This window comes from Bison bison, unplaced genomic scaffold, assembly GCF_000754665.1.
Source record: "Bison bison bison isolate TAMUID 2011002044 unplaced genomic scaffold, Bison_UMD1.0 scf7180017864243, whole genome shotgun sequence".
In the NCBI taxonomy this organism is placed as follows: Eukaryota; Metazoa; Chordata; class Mammalia; order Artiodactyla; family Bovidae; genus Bison; species Bison bison.
In genome coordinates this window covers 4002514-4025863 of record NW_011494815.1, presented here as the reverse complement: position 1 = coordinate 4025863, position 23350 = coordinate 4002514, and the positions used below count along the sequence as shown (strand labels likewise).

Genomic DNA, 23350 nt, shown 5'->3' with positions numbered 1-23350 from the left:
AATCCCACACCATGCAAGGCTTGTAGACGCGAGCACCCAAGCAGCACACAAGGTGTAACGCGCTTGCTGAGTGCTGGGCCAATCAGGTACTGCGCGTTGTAGAAGCTGGCACTGCAAGGTGAGGACGGAGGCCACGCCTCATGGCGGGGTGGGGCGAGGGTGGCGGGGCACGCGCCTAAGAGCTCAGGAAAAGGGCGCTTAGGGGGCGATGTCCTGTGGGGCGGAGCCACGCGTCTTTGCGTGCACGGGGCGGTATCCGGAGAGACCACGCCTCTTCCGGCCCGCCGCACTTTTACCGCGTGTAGCTGCAGCTGTTTTAACTCCGGGGATTGGCGGCTAGCGAGGCGAGATGGCCTCGGAGGTGTTTCCGAGTGCGAGGTGGCAGTATTGTGGGGAGCCCGACGACAGCCAGAGCGCTCTGCTGGGTAAATACTGCGAAGCTGGAGCAGGTTTTCCTGTAACTTCCTCCCCTTCCGTTCCTGTACCACTACAGCCCTCCACTTCCCACGTCCGTCCAGCCGCATTCCCAGCTGGGCCAGGGCCCCTTATAGGCTCCACTACTCCTTGGGGCTTGGCCAGGGCTCTCCTGTCATCTCCTGTCATCTTGTCTCTCTGTTACTACCTCCCAGGTGGATGAGGACATCCCAGTTACGTCCTCCCCAGGGCTGGGGCTGTATGTATCCAGGACCCCGTCATCCCCTCACCCACCAGGTCTCACACCTGCTCCATTTACTTCTCCCCATTGGCCAGGGATTCCCTCAGCCTTTCTAGGTTTGGCCGAGGCCTCCTTAGTCAGCCCCACTCCCCTAGTTATTCCTTCCCGTGGAGGCCCGTCCCCAGGGATCCCCTCACGGCTCCAACCCCTCACCAGACCCTCTTCCCATCTGGACCAGGACGGCTTTGGGTTAGGACCCGGGCTTCCTTGCCATCCCCATTCTCCGAGTCGGTCACTCCCTCCCATTGACGATTAATTTCCTCCCCACCATACTCTGGATTTTTCTGCTCTCATTTCATTCTTATGCTGTAATCTTACAGTCCAGTTCTCCAATGGGAGGCTACAGAATCCAGGCAACATGCGCTTTACCTTGTACAAGAACAACGACTCCACAAACCCCAGGAAGAGGAGTCAGCGGATCCTGGTAAGTGGTGCTGTGGCCAGTCACCTCCACTCTGCAGACCTCAGGAGGCCCTTTGGGTGTGGATTGATGTAGGAAGGAGTGAGAGGAGAAAAGAGGGGGAATAGCAGGTGAACCTTTGAAGAACATTGTGCCCCAGCAGGCTGGGTTGTGGAGACAGGCCCCATTCAGTTTCACACTGGTGGTGAAGTGATGGCTTTTTATTAATTTGTTCAATCAACAAGCATTTATTGAGTCCCCAGTGTGGCCCTGGACTGTAAGCTGCTGGGGAAATAGCTAAGTCAGACCTGGACCCACCCTGAGGGAGCTCATACTATAGAGCAGTGTTTCTAGCCTCGGCACTATTGACATTCTGACCCAGGTATGTTATTCTTTGTTGTGGGGGCTGTCTTGTGCGTCACTGGATGTTTGGTAGCTTCCCTGGCTTCTGCTCACTAGTAGTGCTTCCTAGTTGTGGCCAACAGAATGTCAGACATTCCCAGATATCTGCATTCCCTGCTCTAGAGAGGTGAGAACTGAATATGAGGAACTCATACATAAGGAAACAAAGCTCAGGGTCCCAGGGAGAGAGAGTACAGAGCAGGGCAGAGTGAGCTGAGTCAGTGAAGGTTTTGCTTGCCAGAATGTCTTCCTGAGGAAGGGTGTATGGGAGCTGAACCCTGAAGGATGGAGGAGGGTTTAACAGCTGAAGTTAGTATTGCAGGTGAAGAGGACAAACATGAGGAGAGGGCAGGGAAGCTTGGCTCTGATTGAGGAATGAATTCACCACCTCCATGGCGCTGAGGGGCTTCCTTGGTGACTAGCTCAGTGGTAAAGAATCTACCTGCCAGTGCAGGAGACGTGAGTTCGATCCCTGAGTCAGGAAGATCTCCTAGAGAAGGAAATGGCAACCCAATCCAGTATTCTTCCCTAGAAAATCCCATGGACAGATGAGCCTAGTGGGCTATAGTCCGTGGGGTTGCAAAAGAGTCGGACACAACTTAGTGACTAAACAACAATAGCAGTGATCCTGAGAGCAGATAAGGAGCAGTCATGATAAAGGTGGGCAGAGAGGTTCAAGAAAGGCTTGGGCTTTAATGTTGCCTGCAGAATCATTTTGTTGCATGCCTCTAAGCTGTGGAAGCCTAGGGCCTGTCTCTGAGTCCTGAGGCGCAGCTCCACCAAGAACTTTCAGACTAGCTAGAAAACAGCACTGCCTGGAACTTTTCAAAAGTCCTCTTGCCTTTCCACCAGGGACACCCCAGACTCACTTAGAGATAGTGGAGCTGGATCCTCTCAAAGAGGCTCTCTTGTCTCATCCACTGCAGTTTTGATTCTAAAGCTTCTGCGAACTTGGAAAAGGGCATCAAGATGTTTACTGTCTTTCAACATTGGTTATAATGGAGCCCTTCCCTCCTCTACATTTTAGGCAGCTGAAACAGACAGACTTTCCTACGTGGGAAACAATTTTGGGACTGGAGCCCTCAAATGCAATACTCTGTGCAGGTAGAGATGGGGAAAGTGATTGTGAGAAGTGGGGATGGTGGTGGTGGTGGCGGCGGCCCTGGCACCGCTCTTTTCTGACTTTATTTTAGCTGCAGAGGGGGAAATCTAGAGAGGTTTACCAGGTTCCTGTGTTTCTAGACCCAGGGACCTTCACATCAGCATGTAGACATTCTTGAAATTGAAAAGTGACTTAACATTTATTTAATTTCCTAAAAACCTCATTCATTTGTAATTTAAAATTTTTTTTAAAGTTGAGATGTAATTGACATATAGCATTAGTTTCAGGTGTATGATAAAATGATCAATGTATGTAATGCTGCAAAACGGTCACAACAATGTCTAGTGAACATCCATACAGTTACAATATTTTTTCCTGGGATGAGAACTTTAGAGGCTTACTCTCTTAACATTTTTCAAATATATAATGCAGTATTATAGTCACTGTGCTGAACATTATACCTCCAAGACTTATATATTTTATAACTGGAAGTTTGTGCCTTTTGACCTTCATTAGTTTTGACCACATCATTAACTTGAAATATTGTTTATAACTATCTTGTTCCTAAAGGCAGCCGTCTCCATTATTTTTGGATGTGTGATCAACACACCAAAGTTTGCCAGAAGTCTGCCTTGGAAGTAACTACAATAAAAGGGTTTGGTAGTGTCCAAGGCTCCAGAGTTTCTGTCTAGTTCTGGAAAGATTACTGACTTGGGCAACTCCACCGTTTACTGGCCTCTAGTTTACCTCTTGGTACAATGAAGATTGTTCAGCCTGTTCAGTCTCACCGTCAGGCATTGCATAATGCAGTGTCCCTGTGAAGATATCCATCCGTGAACCACAACCAAGGCCCTTTTAGAGTCATCTCCCCCCTCCCCTACCCCAGCAGCTGATAGAGCTCCAATGAATTTGTTTGTGCTTGAAGCTTTTATCATCTCTTTACAAAGATTTTCTGGTTTAAACTGGTCTTCTCATAATTACCGAAGTTTTGTCTTTGCCTCCATAGAATTTACACATGGAGTAAATTCTAGTGTAGTTCTAGATTGTTATATCCCAAAAGGTTTTACCACTACGTCAGTGACCCCAAATGTGATTGGCTGTAAGAATCACCTGGTGACTTCCCTGCTCCCCTCCCCCTTTCTCCCCTCATTTCCCTGTGCTTGCAGAGAATACCTGCTGTGGGGGATTATTGTTAGTCATGAGTAACACCTTTTAAGCAGAAACAAGGAGATTGTATAAACAATACCTTTTGAATGATCCATTGTCACTGATACTCCTTCTTTATTCAGGCACTTTGTGGGAATTTTGAACAAGACCTCTGGCCAGATGGAAGTATATGATGCTGAACTGTTCAACATGCAGCCACTGTTTTCAGGTAGGTTCTGGTTATGAAGGCTCAAGGAAAGGCTGAGTGTTTTAGGTTTGCTGGATGCATCAGTTTGACTTGTAAACTACATTTTGTATCTGTTTTTTTTTAAGGTTTTTTTTTTCATTTGACAAAGTTTTAAAAGTGCTTTTACTCAACAAATATTTATTGATGACCTACTGTGCCCCAGGCACAAGTTAGGGGCTGTAAATATAGCAAAACAGGCACAGATTCTATCCCTACAATGTTTACAGACTGAAGATCAAAATCTAATCTTAGTTTAAGCAAGTTGAGCAATGATCAGAGCAGAGTAATGGAGGGCATGTCCGATACTCTTTTTCATTGAGGGCTTTTCTTAATTCTTAATGGTTCTAGTTGGGGTAGAGGTTTTAGAATCTCTGGTAGGTTGTAGAAGTTGCTTATAGGTTGGACAAAGGTTGATGCAAAGTCTTTACACTTTGTAATTTGGGAAGAGATCTATTTTTTCTCTAACCCACTGGGAGAAGTTGCAATACCTCTCTTCTCGGGCATTTTAGAATGTATTGGGCTAGAGTGGGATCTTTGAAAATGATAGATAAGATGGTCAAACTCAAGGGGCTCCTGTTTCTAAATCTTAAATACTGAGAACCATGGTTGGGGAGGGAATTAGATAAGGATTATTAGGATCATTGTGAATCCGCTTCAGAGGCATTAGTTCTAATATCTTCATTCTGGCAAAGCAGTGATCTGAGTCTTTCTTGTAAAGAACCAGAAGTACTTCTGAGAAACATACATAATATACGAGAAATATGAGATTTTGCATATAATTTTAAAGGGCTCTTGCATCCCAAAGGTCATCCTGTGAATTTCCTAGGGGTCCATAGTCTGTAGGTGAAGAATTTCCTGCTTTGCAAACAAACAAAACAACATATAAATTATTCTCCAAATGCTCTTTTAACTTCCAATGAACAAAGAAAATTGTTCATTAATTTGTTATATAAACACATTTGTAAATATTGGTTAATTCTAACTAGCATGTATAAAAAATACACATACATTTATTGGGTCCTTACTATGCTCTGGGCACTGTTAAGCACTTTCAATGCATTATATCGCTTACTTCACTTGTTAATCAATGATGAACCTGGAACAGAAGTTAAATGACTTTGGCAGGAACATACTGCTGTTATAAGTAAGAGACCTGGGATTTAAATGCAGGCAAGGTCACTTCAGAGTTTATGCTCCTGTCCACTAGATTATTGCCCCTTATATGAATACTTTGTGGGAGATCAGAGAGCTTCATGTAAAATAATACATACCTCATGTTTATGCCTACTTTTAGGTCTTAAAATTTAAAAAAAAATTTTTTTTTATTGAAGCATAGTTGATTTCTAGTATTTTGTTAGTTTCAGGTGTATGGCATATGATATATATATATATTTTTTGGCAGATGATATTTCAATATAGATTATTACAAGCTATTGGGTACACTTCCCTGTGTTATACAGTAAATACATGTTGCTTATCTATTTTATGTATAGTAGTTTATTATCTATTAATGCCGTACTCCTAATTTGTACCTTCCCCACATCCAGGGGCTGGCTGGCTCAGATCATGTGCCAGGCTGTGGTGTGGAGAGCCCATGCAAACCTTCCTTTCCTTTCACATCCCTTTGAGGGGCAGTGGTGGGGGTCCCAACCCTACTACCTGGTTACCTGGAAATCTTTCTTCTGCCAATTTTCAGTTAATTTTCCATGATAACTGTTCCACATATAGATGTATTTTTGATGTATTTGTCAACGGGAGGTGAGCCCCATGTCCTCTTCCTCCTCCTCAGCCTTCCTGATCCCTCCTACTCATCTCTTTTACAAGAAGGGCAAACCTATATACTGGAAAGAGCACAGGACTTAGTTTCTAATCCCATCTCTGCGTTGCCTAGGGCAAGTCTCTTCACCTGGAGGCCTCATGTTTCCTTGGATCCCTTCACTTGATTCCATAGTTATTCTCCAGATCCTCTACCTGTATACTGAAGCTTCATATTGAGTGTTCATAGTACACATGCATGTTAAGCTCTGGGAAGTCCTGGAGTAGAGAAATCTGGTTTTCTTAGATTAACTGTTAACCAAATATTAAACACTCTTACTGTCTGTAGGCAATGGAGAAGGCAATGGCACCCCACTCCAGTACTCTTGCCTGGAAAATCCCATGGATGGAGGAGCCTGCTAGGCTGCAGTCCGTGGGGTCGATAAGAGTTGGACACAACTGAGCGTCTTCACTTTCACTTTCACTTTCACTTTTCATGCATTGGAGAAGGAAATGGCAACCTACTCTAGTGTTCTTGCCTGGAGAATCCCAGGGACGAGGGAGCCTGGTGGGCTGCCGTCTATGGGGTCGCACAGAGTCGGACACAACTGAAGCGACTTGGCAGCTGTCTGCAGGCAAACTTAACAGTTTGCTTTTTTTATTTGTTTTATGTTTTGTAGATGAATCAGTTGAGAGTGAATCAACACCGGAGAGTCAAGCCAAATCTTTCAGAGAAAAGGTGAGTGTGACAGAGCTAAGATATGAGGCCTAAAGTGAGTTCCTTCCAGGCCTTGAATTTCTCCATCAGTAATATAAAAATGCACAGTTCTCCCTGGGTGCTCCCAGTTCATTCAGTCTGTGGCTCTCTGGACAGTTCCTACCTGCAGAGGCCTCTGTGGCCTCACAGGGAGCAGATGCTGTATCTGGGGCAGCTGTGCACAGGTCTGTGCCAGCATCTGGAACTGGTTCTCTGCTGGGCTGTTGCTACAGGTGTAGCATAGCACTTATTTTCAGGATTTAATCCAAGTTTCAGAAAGTACTGGTTATAGTCTGGAAACTTCACATCAAGGCAAAGTAAACTTTAGGATTGTCAATGTAATAGTTTTTGTACAGGCTCATCTCATCCTAGGATGGCAGACTGATTGGATCTTCAGGACTGCCTGGAGCACTGTATGGAGAAGGGTGTGAGGCTGTCTGCGGGCTCAGAGGGGGAATGAGTGATCTGTTAGCAGTGTCTGTTGTGGGTATAGGATTGGAAAACGGTGAGCTGTGTGCCCCAGATTTACTGACACTAATTCTAGTCAAGTCTTTTCATTTTACAGATGGAAACACTGTTGATTTATAAATAGCTCATTATAGTTTATAAAACAAGCACTTCAGATCTCTTAGTATCTTTTGGTTCTTACAACAAGCCTATGAGGTAGTTAGGTATGAGTCAGCCCAGTTACGGAGAAGGTGATGGCATCCCACTCCAGTACTCGTGCCTGGAAAATCCTATGGATGGAGGAGCCTGGAAGGCTGCAGTCCATGGGGTCGCTGAGGGTCAGACACGACTGAGCGACTTCGCTTTCACTTTTCACTTTCATGCATTGGAGAAGGAAATGGCAACCCACTCCAGTGTTCTTGCCTGGAGAATCCCAGGGACGGAGGAGCCTGGTGGGCTGCAGTCCGTGGGGTCGATAAGAGTTGGACACAACTGAGCGTCTTCACTTTCACTTTCACTTTCACTTTTCATGCATTGGAGAAGGAAATGGCAACCTACTCTAGTGTTCTTGCCTGGAGAATCCCAGGGACGGAGGAGCCTGGTGGGCTGCCGTCTATGGGATCACACAGAGTCGGACATGACTGAAGTGACTTAGCAGCAGTAGCAGCAGCCCAGTTTACAGGTGTGATATTGATGGCTCAGAGAAGCTGAGAGTTTCCCCTTAGTCACACAGCTAGGAGTAGCAGTGCTCAGCCTGTCTCTAGTGACCAAATTTGTCTTTGGCACAGATGGATTCTTGCATTGAAGCCTTCGGTACCACCAAACAGAAGCGAGCTCTGAACTCCAGGAGAATGAACAAAGTTGGCAGTGAATCTTTGAATCGTGCAGTGGCTAAAGCTGCAGAGAATATAATCGATACAAAGGGTGTGACTGGTAAGCAGCTGAAACTTGGGGTTAGAGGCTGCTCCTAGAGACAGCTGTCCCTTCTCTTGAGATCCTTTACCTGCCTCACAGATGGACATGATGGGAGTTAGGGCTGTATTCCTTCCTGCTTCTCCCTGAAGGCCTTCTTTGAAATAGACTCTGGGAATTATAAGAAACAGCTGACATGGCCTGCCCTCAGTGAGCTCAGTCAAGTAGTTTTCCTATTAAAATGAAATTTTAGGAAATTTTAGAAAACCTTTCCATACCCTATGATTATATAAATATTTTCTTTCACTCCTTTCACAGTTTTACTTTTTACTTTTACATCTTAATGACCTTTTTTTTTGGTCTATGGTACAAACCTCATTTTATCTTTTCCAAATGATTAGCGAGTTGTCCCCAACTTCATCTTTTCCTTGTGTAAAAAATGATTTAAAAAGTCATCTTTATCATTTTACCACATTCTTAATTGGGTTCTGTCTCAGCATTCTGACTGGCTGTTTGTGTAGCAGCATATGGTCCTTCTAATTATAGTAGCTTCGACATCCAGTTTATTGTCTGACGGGGCAACTTCATCCTTATCGTTCACAAATGTACGCTGTTGTAGCATACTTTTTCTTCCAGATGATCTTAAGAATTATTTTGTTAAATTCTCTCAAAATACATTTGGGATTAATACGGGGAAAATCAGCATCTTTATAATGTTTTCCCATTTAGAAACATAGAAATATGTCTCCATATGGTCAAAGATACAGTTTAATGTCTTAAGTAAATTTTTCAATTTTTTTATTCAGTTTATTCTCAGCTATTAACAGTAAACTTAATAGCTGAAGACATTTAAAAAGAAAAAAAAATTCACCCATTTTCGTATCGTTCTACAAGACCAGCTGTTATAGTTTTCCTCTCTCTTGTCTGTGTGCATACTTAATTCAGATTTGGTTATTCCTGTATGATAGTTACAATTTTATAATTTGATCTTTCTCTTTCACTTACAATACATGAAGAAGTTCAGATGAGGGGGTTCTGGGCCGATGATAATCTCAAGTGCACAGGTTGCGGAGAGCATTGGGGAACCCAAAGCTAAGCAGGGTGACACTGATGCTGACTCTTCCTTTACTGAAAAGCCCTGGTCAGTGACGCCATCCACGATGACTTGCAGGATGACTCTGTCTGTCTCCCTCCCTGCCACGCCGATGCAGCCAAGCCTGAAGACGTGTATAAGTTTGAAGACCGTATCCTTCTTGCAGTAGAAGCGCCACCTCATTTCCCAAGTAGGGATGTGCGCATGGCAGTGCCATGGCCGGGCTCTCTGAGGATGTTGGTGGTCCTGTGATGCTCACAAAAGCTCGCCCCAGATGCTTGCCGTCACCCGAGCACTGTTGCTGGGAAGTCAGCGAGGCTTCCCCAGTAGCTGAGGACAAACCCATCCCTCAGCAAAACGCCCACAGCTTGGCTCAGTGGGTGGGGCTCACTCTCCACAAAGAATCAAAATATGACTTTTAAGTTGGCCAGTGCCCAGAGTCTAGGCTAGGCCGATTTTATAAAAGGAAAGGTTAGAATGTAGAGTTTCCATACTTGTGATTCTACTCAGATGGAAGATGCCTGCAGCAGCTTTGTGATAAGAGAAGACAGAAAAGTCCAGGCAGACCATGAGCTTAGGCTGGGAGTCAGGAGAACTGAGTCCCAAAAGCTCTGCCCAAACATACTGTGTTATCACCCCCTCTCAGCCTCAGTTTTCCATTTCTAAGATGAGGCTGTTACAACATGATCTAGCTAGTTGATGTTTCCACTTTGCTTGGGTTTTTCTTGACCTGTAACTAGTTCTTTCCCCTGTGGAGTATGACGCTCTTCAGAGCCCATCTGAAGCATTCAGGAATGTCACCTCAGAAGAAATACTGAAGATGATTGAAGAGAACAGGTATCGCACTTGGGCGGATGGAGAGTCTGGGTTGTGGTGTTGGGACACACACTTACTGTAGTCAGACATGAAGGAGACCTCGGGTGTCAGTCAGCGAGGACATCTGTCTCTTCAGCATTTGGACATGAATGAGCTAGTGTTTGCTCCAGTGTTTGGGCTCCTAGGCCTATTGCCCCGAGGCTGCGGGTGGCATTCAAGGGAGAGCATTGGCCTCTGAGTGCAGGGATCATGTGGCTGGGCAGAGGGTGGTGAGGCCTTATAGGCTGGGGCTGAGAACTGGAGCTGACCTGTATTCCCCCTACAGTGTTACACCAGGTCCAAGGGCTGGCCTGGGAGTAGGTGCCTGCTGAAGTGATAGTTTATCTGTGGTGATGTGTTGAGTGAGCTTTTCTAAAGTTAAATTATATATATTATTCATTTATTGGTTTTTTATTGTTTATTATTTTTGGCTGTGCTGGGTCTTCATCACTGTGCAGGCTTTCTCTAGGTGTGGTGAGCAGGGGCTAATCTAGTTGCGGTGCTCAGGTTTCTTATTGCAGTGACTTTTCTTGTTGCAGAGCAGGGCTCTAGGGCGCCCAGGCTTCAAAAGTTGCTGCACAGTAGTTGGGATGCACGGGCTTAGTTGCCCCAGGGCATGTGGGATCTTCCCAGACCAGGGATCAAACCAGTGTCCTTTGTATAGCAAGATGGATGATTCTTCTCCTTTTTTTTTTTAATTTCTTCTTGCTCTTTCTTTTTTTTTTTTTTTAATTATTTATTTTTTTGTTGCACCGGGTCTTCATTGTGGCATATGGGATCTCATTCCCTGACCAGGGATCGAACCTGAGCTCCCTGCGTTAGGGAGTCTTAGCCACTGGACCACCAGGGAAGTCCCGCAAGATGGATTCTTAACCAGTGGACAATCAGGGAAGCCCTGAATTATGTTCTTTAAATATAGTATGTTTTAATTAATTCAGAGATGATTGCCTCTACTCCCCTCCCCCTTTTTTTGCCTTTTAAAACAGCTTTTCTTTTATGATGGTAGTGGGGGATATTTTTGCTTTTGAGTTTTTCTTTTAATAATTTTATCCTGAAAAAATGTTGTCAACCCTAGGTTGGTTCCCTAGATATTTGTTTGGAAATTTTACTGGTCAGTGAAATCCAAAGTCTTAGAAAATACATTTTTCCCCCTCTCTCTAAAGATCCATTTCTAAAAAAAGCTTCATTGATGGTTCTTTATTGTCTTAATGTGATTGTGGCTCAGGGCCAGGTACTGGAATGAGCTCTGGGCTGGGAGTCTAGAGAACTGAGTCCCCATCTGCCTGATGGACTGTGTGGTCTTCCCCTCTCTGAGCCTTAGTTTTCCCATCTGTACAAGGAGGCTGCCATGAGATGACATTGAAGAGCCTTTTATGGCTGCGATTCCATGATCGTGATAGTGGTAGAACAACAGTGTGTAAAAATAACAGCCAGCACTGATGGGACTCTTCCCTGTGCCAAGCACCACTTTAATTGCATTGTCTCATTTACTCCACAAAAATCCATAGGGTGAGGGTACTTAATTTAGAGGTAAAGAAACCAAAACAGAGATGTTCAGAAACTTGCCTGAGCCACTGCATGGCAGAGAGGGGATTCAGACCCAGGTAGTTGAGAGCCCATGCTCCAGACCACCACATCAGGAGTGGGCAGCTGTGGCCAGAGTGCTGAGTCTTGGACACTGCCTGTGAATAAAGTTTTATTGGAACATAGCTTCAGTCATTCATTCATGTGTTAATCAGTGGCTGCCTTTGCACTGCAGTGGCAGTGATCATTTGCTCACGAAATGTATATTTACTGTCTAGACCTTTACTCCCCCTGCAGTAAATTCACGCTCCTCCTAATGTAAGGAGCGGGTGGGATGGCGCTTCCTCAGCTGTTGACTGTATAGCAGGTGTGGGGGGTGCCTACTGGCTGGTCTTACACATTTCCCCTTTTGTCTCCCTTGTTGCAGTCACTGCTCCTTTGTCATAGAAGCCTTGAAGTCTTTGCCATCAAATGAGGAGAGCCGAGACCGCCAGGCGCGGTGCATATGGTACCTGGACGCCCTCATCAAATTTCGAGCACAGAAAGTGATTAAGCGGAAAAGTAAGTCCATGATAGACTTTTTTTTAAATTGAAATACAGTCGATTTACAGTGTGTTTCAAGTATACAACAAAGTGATTCAGTTACATATGTACTTATACATATATATATTCTTTTTCAGATTTTCTTCCATTGTAGATTATTACAGGATACTGTATATAGTTCCTTGTGCTATACTGTAGGTCCTTGTTATTTTATATATAGTAGTGTGTATCTGTTAGTCCCAAACTCCTAATTTGTCCCTCCCTCCCTTGCTTTTCCCCTTTGGTAACCATACGTTTATTTTCTATGTCTATGAGTCTGATTGGTATCATTTTCTTTAGATTCCACATAAAAGTGATATTATATTTGGCTCTCTCTGTCCGGCTTTACTTATTACGATAATCTCTAGGTCCACCCATGTTGCTGCAAAGGGCATCATTTCATACTTTTTATGGCTGAGTAATATTCCATAGAAATACATATACTACATCTTTATCCATTCATCTGTTGATGGACATTTAGGTTGCTTCTGTGTCTTGGCTCTTGTAAGCAGGGATACAATGAACACTGGGGTTTATATATCATGATAGGCATTTTATTCTAGTTATTTCCAGTCTGTTATCTGTCTGTAATTATTAGACTAGCTCTAGTGAGAGAAGAAATGGACATGTCTTTCCAGGTCTTCACTTATAACTGTGTAACAGTGGGGTACTGCTGATGTGCTAAGAGAACTCTCCAAGCTCTTTCGTCTGAAAATAGAGTCGAGTTGGATTATATGATTGCTCAGAGCTAACATTCACTACTTCTGTTCTATGTTAGGTAAAGTGTAACATCCAGTCCAATCAAGTGAATGTTCTAGGGGATGGTTAGAAATAGCTCTATGGGGATAAAAGTTGGCCTTGCTTATGAAGGCCTTGGCATGCTGTTGTGTCAGCTCTTTCTGGCTCGTTGGGAAGTCAGTTTCTGCTGGTAGCCCATGTCACCTGTCACCAGGGCATGGGTGTCTGCCACATACTCACAGCCACCCAGAGTTGGAAATCCAGAGAGAGACACCTGTGATTTGAGGCCTAAGGTGTGTACAGTTGTGTTACTGTGACTGGGCACCTGGGGTCTATACAGGAACACCCCATTCTGCCATGCTTCACAGATACCATGATTTTTACAGATTGAAGGTTTGCAGCAACCCTGGGTTGACCAAGTCAGCACCATTTTTCCATTTTTCCAACAGGGTCTGCTTACTTTGTGTCTATGTTTGTGAATGTTTTCACTGTTTGTGAATATTTTCAACTTTTACATTGTTAAATTATGATGGTCTATGATCAGTGATCTTTGATGTCACTGCTAGGACACACTGAAGGTTCAGATGATGGCCAGCAATTTTTTAGCAGTAAGGTATCTTGTAATTAAGGTATGGACATTGGTTTTTAATTTTTAATTAATTATTGGACACTTTTAAAAAAAACTTGATACGACTGCACACTTAGGAGACTACAGTGTACTGTAAACCTAACTTACACACGTTGGGAAACCACGCAGTTCGTGTGACTTGCTTTATTGTGGTGGTCTCAAGCCAAGCGTGCAGTAACTCTGAGCTGTGCCTGTACCCATGTTTTTCAGTGTCTGCTTAATTCTTATTTTCACATTCCAATCTCCCTTCCTTTCCCTCTCCCTGAGCTTTCTCCACAATCTGTTTCTCTTTCTAACATCTTTGAATCATGTGTCTTTAGGCCTCATTGGAGTCTGGTTTTCTTTCTCGTCACTGCCCTGTCATGAACATCTTTTGTGCACGTATGGTCTGCAGGCGAAACACACCTGAGCCTGTGTTCATTTGAAGGTGGCTGTTCTGTTTCATGGGCCCCTTTTTGTCTTCCTACATGCCTCTGTTTAGTCCAAGGGCCCGCTGTTATCCTTGTCTCCCAGCTCATAGGTGAGGTGTGGCCTGAGAGTTTTGAAAGAAAATGATCAAACTCTATTTTGTCTTGTAGGTGCCCTGGGACCCGGAGTCCCCCACATCATCAACACCAAACTACTAAAGCAGTTCACCTGCCTGACCTACAACAACGGCAGGTCAGGGGGCTTGACTTCTTGGCTTTTGCCTATAAAGGAGAGACCAGGATCGGGGGGGAGGGGGGCTTGGATTGCAGTCCATGTTCTGAGTCACTGTGCTGAAGTGGGCACTGCTGCTCAGCAGGGTCTTGGGTAAGTGAGTTTAGGCAGCACTGTAGTACAGACTGTCCCTCTGGGAGAAGTTCTCATTAAGGCTCTGGGAAGTCCTGCAACAAAGACTACACCAAACACTTTTTCCAGGGACGCCTTCCCAGTGTCCCCAGAACCAGTGTTGTATGGAGAGGTGGTGATGCAGGCAGGGGCAGGTCAGGGGGATGACTTTGGGGAAGCCCCCTAAGCAGCACACCTGGGCCTCCTTCCTGCTTTTTGCTTGCTGTGTCCTGTTCTGACTGCTTGAAGAATCATGGGCAGCCAAGTGTGGAATGACTGTTTTCCCAGCACCCCTGCTGAGCAGGCTGGGAGGATGGGGATGGTCTGCACCAGTGCAGGCTCCAACTGTGCCTGGGGAAGGTGGAAATGCAGCCTTTTTTGTCCTCCCTGGAGGGACACTGGGATTGGCTCCACTGTGTGTGAAGGCTCAGGCAGCGTGACAGGACGAGGGATGTTGCTCAGATTCCTTTTCCTCTCCCCAAGATGAGAAGACAGTTGAATGCATATGGGAATAGGCTTGGATATTTTCCTTTCCTTTTGGAGAAATCATCTTGGAGTTTAATTTTGTCTCTTTTTTTCTACCACTGATTTGCAGTTTGCGGAACTTAATTTCAGACTCTATGAAGGCAAAGATCACCGCCTATGTGATCGTACTGGCCTTGCACATAAGTGGCTTCCAGATTGACCTGACAATGTTACAGAGGGACCTGAAGCTCAGTGAGAAAAGGTGAGCATGACAGAAGAAAAAGCTCTCTTAGGGAGCCTTGATGTAGTTCTGGTACTGCTGGAAAGTGTGACACACTATTGAGGGACCTGGGGACAATCTTTAGATGAATGAATGATTGACTGAATGGACAGGCAACCAGACATTACTGTGTGTCTTAACTACGCTAGGCACAGTGTCAAATCTGTCATAATCTCCCAGTGATTTCTCTTAAGAATCAGTGGAAGAATCTTTGGTTCAGAGAAAGCAGTGACTTTCCCAGGGTCACTCAGACAAGAAGAGGAATAGTCGGGCTTCAGAAATGAGCCTTCCATTCCCATGTAATTGAGCAGCCTCCAGTCTCCGAGTTGCTGTCACTGGAAAGAGGGATTCTGTATGATTCTGATGGGGTAACCTGGGGGTGGAGGTTGTATAAGAGAACCCCAGTTTCAGCTTAGCAGAAAGCACTCTCAGAGTCAGATGGAAGGAGCTACCAGGGGGTGTGTCTAAGGCAAGGCAGAGCAGGAGTTTGGCAGGGCTATCACATTCACACTTCTCTGAGCGGACTGGGAAGGCTGGCAGAAGTGGCGACCTTTCAGGCCCTTTCTAGCCTTGGTAGAAGGGATTCAGACTGAGTAGGGAGCATAACCGCCAGGGTGCTGAATCGCAGGGTGTGTTGGCCTTTGTCAGTGATTAAGGAGTATCTGACACCCAAGGACCCTGGTGGTGGTCCAAGAGCGCCTAGGAAAACGCCTTCATCTGGACTCTTCCAGCAGTCTGGAGCAGGATTATTCTGAGGGCTGTGCACACATGGCTTCTCACGGATAGTGAGGTTGAACATTAAAGACAAATAGATTCTTGGAGTCTGTAAAATTCTGGTAAGTGCTTGATCCTTGTTATAGGAAGTAAACAGTTATCAACAGGAGTCAGATAACCTGGTTTTCTATCACTTGTATAGGCATTTTCTAACCGCTACACATTGACACGGGAATCTGATGGCTGTCAGCGATCTTGTCAGTCCCTGCTCGGAGCTTTGCTCCTGTGTCCACCTTTGGGATTCTGTCTTTGAGGCTTGGAGCACAAATGTGCCACCCCCTCCTGCCTGTCAAGCTTCCCTGAGCATCACATTGAGGAGACTCTCCCTTGTTTTATGTGTTTGTTCCTTAGGATGATGGAGATAGCAAAAGCCATGAGGCTGAAGATCTCCAAAAGAAAGGTTTCTCTGGCAGCGGGTGGGGAGGAGGAGCACAGACTGGGCACTCTGTCCATCCCGCTGCCTCCAGCCCAGTCCTTGGACCGTCAGTCAAAGCGAAGGAAAATGACCTAGAGGTGTGCGTTCCCAGACACAACATTTTGGCCACTCCTTCTGTTCATTTGCATTTTTATTTTTAAAGAAAGAGGGTTAAAGAAGAAGCCTTGCTTTGGCACGGGCATGAAGCCAGATGCCAGCACCTCAGTTGTGTTGGTCTGAAGCAGAAACATAAAGCAAGGCCCTGTTGGACTCTCTGTCTCTGCTTTGGTGTCACTGTGACTATAAATGGCAGATGGTTCATGTGTGGGATGTGGGACGGTCGGAGGCAAAAGATCTCACAGGCTGAACCTTGAGCCACATCTAATGGATAAAGGTTAACATTAAGAGAAATGTGAAATGCTGTGCTTAGGTCTGGAAGGATCACCGACGTCCATGGTGAGGACAAAGCCCAGCAGGGCTGGGAGAGGAGGCTTCAGGTCACCAGTGTGATGGGGTTGCCCAAACATGCTAACTTAGTTCTGGGCTACTGAAACAAAGCAGAACCAAATCAGACGAAGTGATTAAATCAGTTGCTCAGCTTGGCTCAGGCCACACACAGGGCAGGGGTGAGCCTTGAAAGCCAGTGAATTAATTGGTCAGAGCTCAGTACAGAAAACAAATGGTCCTAGATGTTCTTAAGGAGAAAGGAGTTTAACACATGGACAAAATGGTACGAAATTGTTAAAAAGTTGCAGGAGCTGGTGTCAGGAAGTTGCTGCTAGAACTGCTAAGTTGAAGAACACAGCTTGGGTGGCTGGCCAGGCATGAAGAAGCCACTTGAATTCATGAAGCTTCTTGAATTCAGCTGCTTCCGGAATTCATGAAGCTGGTAACTTGAAACTGGAATGCTGGTTCAGCCACCCATACTTTCAGTATCCAGGCTTCCACCTCCTGGCTTGTCAGCATGGACAGCCCAAAGATCAAGAGGCTGGCCGCCTACCTTGCTTCCTTCCTCTGTGAGTACACGTGTAGGGATCTCATTTCGTCCAGAATCCTAGCAGTGAGGGTGTCTTAGAAATAGGTTTCAGCTCTCCAGCCTCTAGTTACAGGAAGCCATACCAGAAGCAGATGGGAAGGGGTGCTTACTGCCACCCATCTTATCTGCCAGGGGAATATGGAGAAGTGGTGTCCAGAGGGTTCCTGTGAGGAATGGGACTGTGACACAAAGTCTCAAGTATATGGCTGATGCTCAGACTCAGTTCTTCAAGGTTCTCCTGAGGCAGTGGGAGCAGTGCAGTATGTGGGGCTCATGCTGGGGGGCCGGGGGCAGTGGAAGAAGGAAGAGAGAACCCACCTCTCTCTGAAAATGAGAAAGGAAGATGTTTACACAGCAGCTGGGCCATCTGTTAGGGAAGACATAGTAGAAATGGGCCTTGGATGATTCATTCAGGGCATGTGATCCTTGTATTTCTTCGATTACTGGGGTGCGGCTGTCAGAGTCACTTCTAACACATGACCAGGCCTGAAATGCCCATTTTCCATGTTCTTGTCTGGCTTGTCCCCATTTGTGTCTGATCCTGGGAAGCGGGCACTTCCCTCCAGCAGAGGTGTGAGCAGGAAATCTAAATGCCTGTTATTTTTCTTTATCTAAGCTGTTGCAAAAATCAGGTATGTGACTGCATCAGAAAAAATAATAATCCTGATTTGACTTTGGGAAAAGAATCCCTAATGTGTTTGCGGGTGTCATCATGAATACGTTTAGATTCTGATGGTTTTGACACCTCAAGGCTTAATTTCCAGCAGTGATTAGATCACAGCATACGACTGGCCTCTGAGCAGCCTCTGTCCTCATGGGGAAGCAGGCACTGTGTGGGTCACTTCCGTCACTCACACCGAGGGGTGGTGTGGATGGGGAAAGGCCTTGAGTGGTAAGTATACTGCTGACCCTTGAAAACATGGATATGAACTGCTTGGGTCCACTTAGACGTGGACTTTTTCCAGTAGTAAACACTACAGCACCACATGAGTGGTTGGTTGAACCTGCAGATGTGGAACCACAGATACAGGGACTGGCCTGAATCATATGTGGATTTTGCAGTTGTGTGGAGGGTCGGTGCCCCTAACTTCTTGCGTTGTTCAGGGGTCAGCTGTATACTTGTCCTGGGTGACAACAGGTGTACTTCACTAAGTGTAGGTGATGCGGTCCCAAGAGACTGAAAAGCCAGTTTTCACACATCAAAGGGTTTGTGGATCAGAAGGCTCAAAAGGGGGCCCTTTCCAACAAGTCTCGAGAGAGGGCGCCTAGCACAGTGCCCAGTATATAAACAGCAGTGTCCGGAGTGAGCTAGAGTCCATAAGTGGCACCTTCTTTCCTTGGCAGAGCTATCCGGCAGTACACACTTGTAGAATAATGGGATTGTACTAGGTTTTTCCTGGCTCTCAAACCCCACTTATTTACTAATGCATTCCCAGAGGATTCCTTGATCCCACCAAGTTACTTGTCATAATCGCTTGATGATCTCTTTGAAGAAAAACAGACTGTGGGCTAGAGGCTTATACCCTTAATAAGATTTTCAGTTTGTGGAATAACTTATAGAATGTTAACAGAATGAAGTCTTTTCCTTGGAGGGAAGTGGCCCTGACCTGCTGACACTGTTGACAGTAATGAGATCAAAGAAGGAATATTTAACATCCTTGCAGAGGACTCAACATAAAAAAAAACTAATTAGGTAAAAATTTTTAAAGCATCTTCTTTTAAGAACTTTATTTTTATATAATGTCATACTTAGAAAGTTGCAAGAATAATTACAGTCATATACAGAGAACTCCTGTATATCCTTTACCCAGGCGCTCCAACTGTTTATGCGTCATCCTATTTATTATTTGCTTTGTGCACTTATATATTTCCTTTTGAACCATTTGGGACAGTTTGAGAAAAGCACCCTTTTTATCTTAAGTACTTCGGTGTGTATATCCTAAGAATAATGAGGCCTTTCTCTTCCATAAGCGCATTACACTTACCAAAAGCAGGAACTCGGATCTGGCCCACAGCTCATATTCACGTTTTGTCCATCACACTTCATTGGTCTTATTTCATCTGAAGCAATTCCTCAGTCTTTGCCGTTCCTAACCTTGACATTTTGAAGAGTAAATTAGCCATCTTGCAGAGTATCCCTCAACTTGGGTTTACCTGGCATCTCCTTATGATTAGATTCAGGATATACATTTTCGGCAGGGAATTTACAGACGTGTTGCTCTGCTCCATACGCATCACAGTCAGCATGTGATGTTGATTTGTCTTTAAGTTTATAATCTCTCCACTTTGGAGTTACTACTTTTCTTTTTGTAGTTAATTTTTGGAGAAATACTTTAAGCCTCTAAATATCCTGTTCCCCATCTAATTATCACCCATGAGTTTTAGCCTGGATTGATCATTTTTGCTGAATGAAGTACCATGAAGGCTACAAAATGACAAGTGATATTCTCACTCCCATAGTTTCTTACACATTTACTGTTGGCATTCTGTTGTTAAGGAGAAGCTTTCTTTTCTCTTACATTAAAAAATTTTTTTGTTCATTTAGTATGGACTCATGGATTATCCTGTGAACAGTTACCAATTATTTTGATGCTCAGATTGTACCACATTTGGCCAATCTGAGTTCCTTCAAGCTAGCTCTTGTATACCTGTCTTTTTAAGGATACTTCACAAGATATTCTAGCCGCCTTGTACTTTCCTGCTCTGGTCCTGGATCTGGAATCAGCCTTTTATCCAAGGAGCCTGGGTAGATGACATGAACGATTGGCCCAGACTAAGAAGTGAAATGCCATACTGACAATCAAAACAGATGGCATCTTTGGCTGCAGTCAGGCAAAAACTGGTTGCTAAGCAGGGGTGACAGGTCACTCAGACTGTACTAGAAGGCCAGGCTAGGCTTGACTTCCATTTAAAAGGATGATCACAGTGAATGGGCCCAATGCAGTGGCCATAACTGCACCCTGTGAAGTTCTAGACAGGAAGGGAGAAGGAACTAGTGGAATGAGGGTGTTCCTACTGGGAGACTACCCAAGGTTGGAATAAGCCCAGCAGGCCCCAGGTGAGTCCACCATGAAGACTGGTCAGAGAAGAAACTGTGCTATTGGAAGGAGAGGGAAGAAGGTGGGCCCAGTGATGTTACTGGACCGGTGTCAGCTCATGTGCTGTTCCAAGACCCAACTCTGGCTCGTCTGGTCTGGCCACAGCATGCCCACCATTCACTAGAGCCAGGGCCTCCTCTGACTACAGGGAGCAGTGGCCTCAACAGGACTGGGAGGCCTCGGTGATGAAGCTGTATTGGTTTTTTTTTAAGTATGGTTGATCTACAATGTTTTAGGTGTACAGCAAAGTGATTCAGTTATACATATATATCTATATCTGCTGCTGCTGCTACCGCTGCTGCTAAGTTACTTCAGTCGTGTCTGACTCTGTGCGACCCCATAGACGGCAGCCCACCAGGCTTCCCCATCCCTGGCAAGAACACTGGAGTGGGTTGCCATTTCCTTCTCCAATGCATGAAAGTGAAAAGTGAAAGTGAAGTCGCTCAGTCGTGTCCGACTCCTAGCGACCCCATGGACTGCAGCCTACCAGGCTCCTCTGTCCATGGGATTTTCCAGGCAAGAGTACTGGAGTGGGGTGCCATTGCCTTCTCCAATATCTATATCTAGCTATCTTTTTCAGATTCTTCTCTTAGTTATTACAAGATATGAATACTGTTTCCTGTGCTATTCAGTAGGTTCCTGTTGTTTATTTTATATGTCATAGTGTGTATCTGTTATTCCGAAATTCCTAATTTATCCCCTCCCCCCATATTGGTCTTTGTTGTGCTTATACACTCCCATCGGCAGGCATCAACATTGAGCCTGACTGGCCAGCAGGGAAGTCTAGGGAGGCCGCAGGGTAAGCTGCTTGGGTGGGGAACAGCCAAGACCTGTGAGGTCCACACAAGGGTTAAACCTTCAACTGTGGCAAGGCACCCTCGGGAGGAGACTTAGCTGCTGCAGACAAGCAAGCAACCCCAGGGAAGCACAGTTGCCTTAGAGAACCCTATCTTCTGATCCATGATTTCTGTACATAAGAGCTGGGACATACCTCCTGAGGTGCAAGACAGGACTCCCAAACTCTGTGTCTTCCTTAAGCTTTCCAAGACCCACCCGGGCCACTGAAGTGGATCTTCCAGATGCTTCCCCAGCCACGGAAAAGCCAAGATAGGATGGGTGGCCGGTGTTCCACTTATGCCTCCAGATGACTTGGCAGAACATGGGCACTGTATGTGTGTATGTCCTGGCTGTTCCTGTTATGGAAGCCCTAGGTTAACAGCCTTACTCACACCTCTTCTGCATACAGCCTCTTAACGTTTGGTAGGGAACCTGCTGCTAAGTCACTTCAGTCGTGTCCGACTCTGTGCGACCCCATAGATGGCAGCCCACCAGGCTCCCCCGTCCCTGGGATTCTCCAGGCAAGAACACTGGAGTGGGTTGCCATTTCCTTCTCCAATGCATGAAAGTGAAAAGTGAAAGTGAAGTCGCCCAGTCGTGTCCGACCCTCAGCGACACCATGGACTGTAGCCTTCCAGGCTCCTCCGTCCATGGGATTTTCTCCGGGTAGGGAAACTACTGAGCCTTAACAGGCATCACCATTCAGAACACAGTTCCCTCTGGGGAGAGCAATCAAGATGGTGAAGTAGTACGATGTGAAGCTCACCTCCTCCCACTAATACATCAAAAATATACCCACATGTGGGATAGTTCTCACCAAACATCTATTGAGCCCTGGCAGAAGACCTCAGACCCCTGAAAGAGCAAGAAAATCTCCATGTAACAGTAGGATGAAAGAAAAGGGGGGAGGGGAAGGAATCCAGATTGTACCTGTGCTCTTGGAAGGAAGCTGTGAAAGAGGAAAGGTTCCCCCACCCTGAAGTCCCTTCACCAGCAAAGATCAGCCAGAATATAAAGGAGCTTCAGAGCCTCTGAGGAGAGCACAGCCATCAGTCTGCAGCTGCTAGAACAGATAAAGACCCGTATAGATGGTCAGTGCTATGGGTGTGCACTCCCCAGCCTGATAGGTGTCCACTGGAGTTCATGTCCACAGTCCGGGCGGGGGCTGGGTGCAGAAGCTTAGGCTTCGGAGATTAGACTCCATGAGAGGACCGAGGTGAACTTCGTGCAAACAGCCTGAAGGGGTTGGGGTCTGGTAGCACCGCACCTGAGGGTGTACTCAGAGGATGCCTGGGCCACCTTAGAGGGCAGGCACCATTGTGTGGGCAGTGAGTGAGGGGAGGAGTGAAACCCACTGTTACAGCCTTTATCACTGCATCAGCTCTCAGGCAGCAAGACACCATCCAAAAGAACAGGATCTGTCACCAACTTTGAAAGCTGCTGCCCCTTGGATGCAGGAGTCATCTCTAGTGGCTGACTCGGCCCTTCTGGGTTCCAGGAGACATTTCTCCAAAGAAGAGATACAGATGGCCAATAGACATGTGAAAAGATGCTCAACATTGCTAACTACTAGGGAAATGCAGATTAAAGCTATGAGGTACCACCTCACACTGGTCAGTATTCCATTCCTCATAAAACTAAAAACAATTACCGTATGACCCAGCAATCCCATTCCTGGGCATATATCCAGACAAAACGAATCCAAAAAGATATGTGCACCCCTTTGTTCATAGCAGCACTATTCACGATAGCCAAGACATGGAAGCAACCTAAATGTCCAGTGACAGATGAATGGATCAAGATGTGCATATATACAATGGAATACTATTCAGCCATAAAAGAACAAAATGAGGCCATTTGCAGCAACATGAACAGACCTTGATTGAGATTATCAAGTGAAGTCAGAGAAAGACAAATACCCTAAGATATCACTTATATGTGGAATTTAAAATATGAAAAACGAAGGCTATAGGTCCCTCAGTCATATCCAACTCTTTTCAACCCCATGGGCTGTAGCCCACCAGGTTCCGGTGTCCATGAATTCTCCATACAAGAGTAATGGAGTGGTTAGACATTCCCTTCTCCAGGGGATCTTCCTGACCCGGGGATCGAACCTGGGTCTCCTGAATTACAGGCAGATTCTTTATTGTCTGAGCCACAAGGGAAACACCTTATGACAAAACGAACCTATCTACAAAACAGAAACAGACTCATGGACATAAACTCTCAGCCATAAAAATAATGAAATTTTGCCATTTGTAACAAGGATGAATTTGGAGGGTATCATGCTTAGTGAAATAAGTCAGAGAAAGACAAATGCTATATGATAGCA

General features: G+C 45.5%; 1 protein-coding gene across 1 annotated transcript; it reads left to right on the top strand.

Annotated features, from left to right (window-relative positions):
• The first annotated feature begins 267 nt into the window (after positions 1 to 267).
• POLR1E (polymerase (RNA) I polypeptide E, 53kDa) lies at positions 268 to 16322 on the top strand. Its single transcript, XM_010847089.1, has 12 exons — positions 268 to 425; positions 1036 to 1139; positions 2545 to 2621; positions 3909 to 3994; positions 6448 to 6506; positions 7760 to 7904; positions 9020 to 9127; positions 9717 to 9813; positions 11783 to 11916; positions 13882 to 13963; positions 14709 to 14840; positions 15984 to 16322. The coding sequence occupies exons 1-12, from the start codon at positions 350 to 352 to the stop codon at positions 16141 to 16143; spliced, it is 1260 nt and encodes a 419-aa protein (XP_010845391.1). The 5' UTR covers positions 268 to 349; the 3' UTR covers positions 16144 to 16322.
• The last annotated feature ends 7028 nt before the right edge of the window (positions 16323 to 23350 follow it).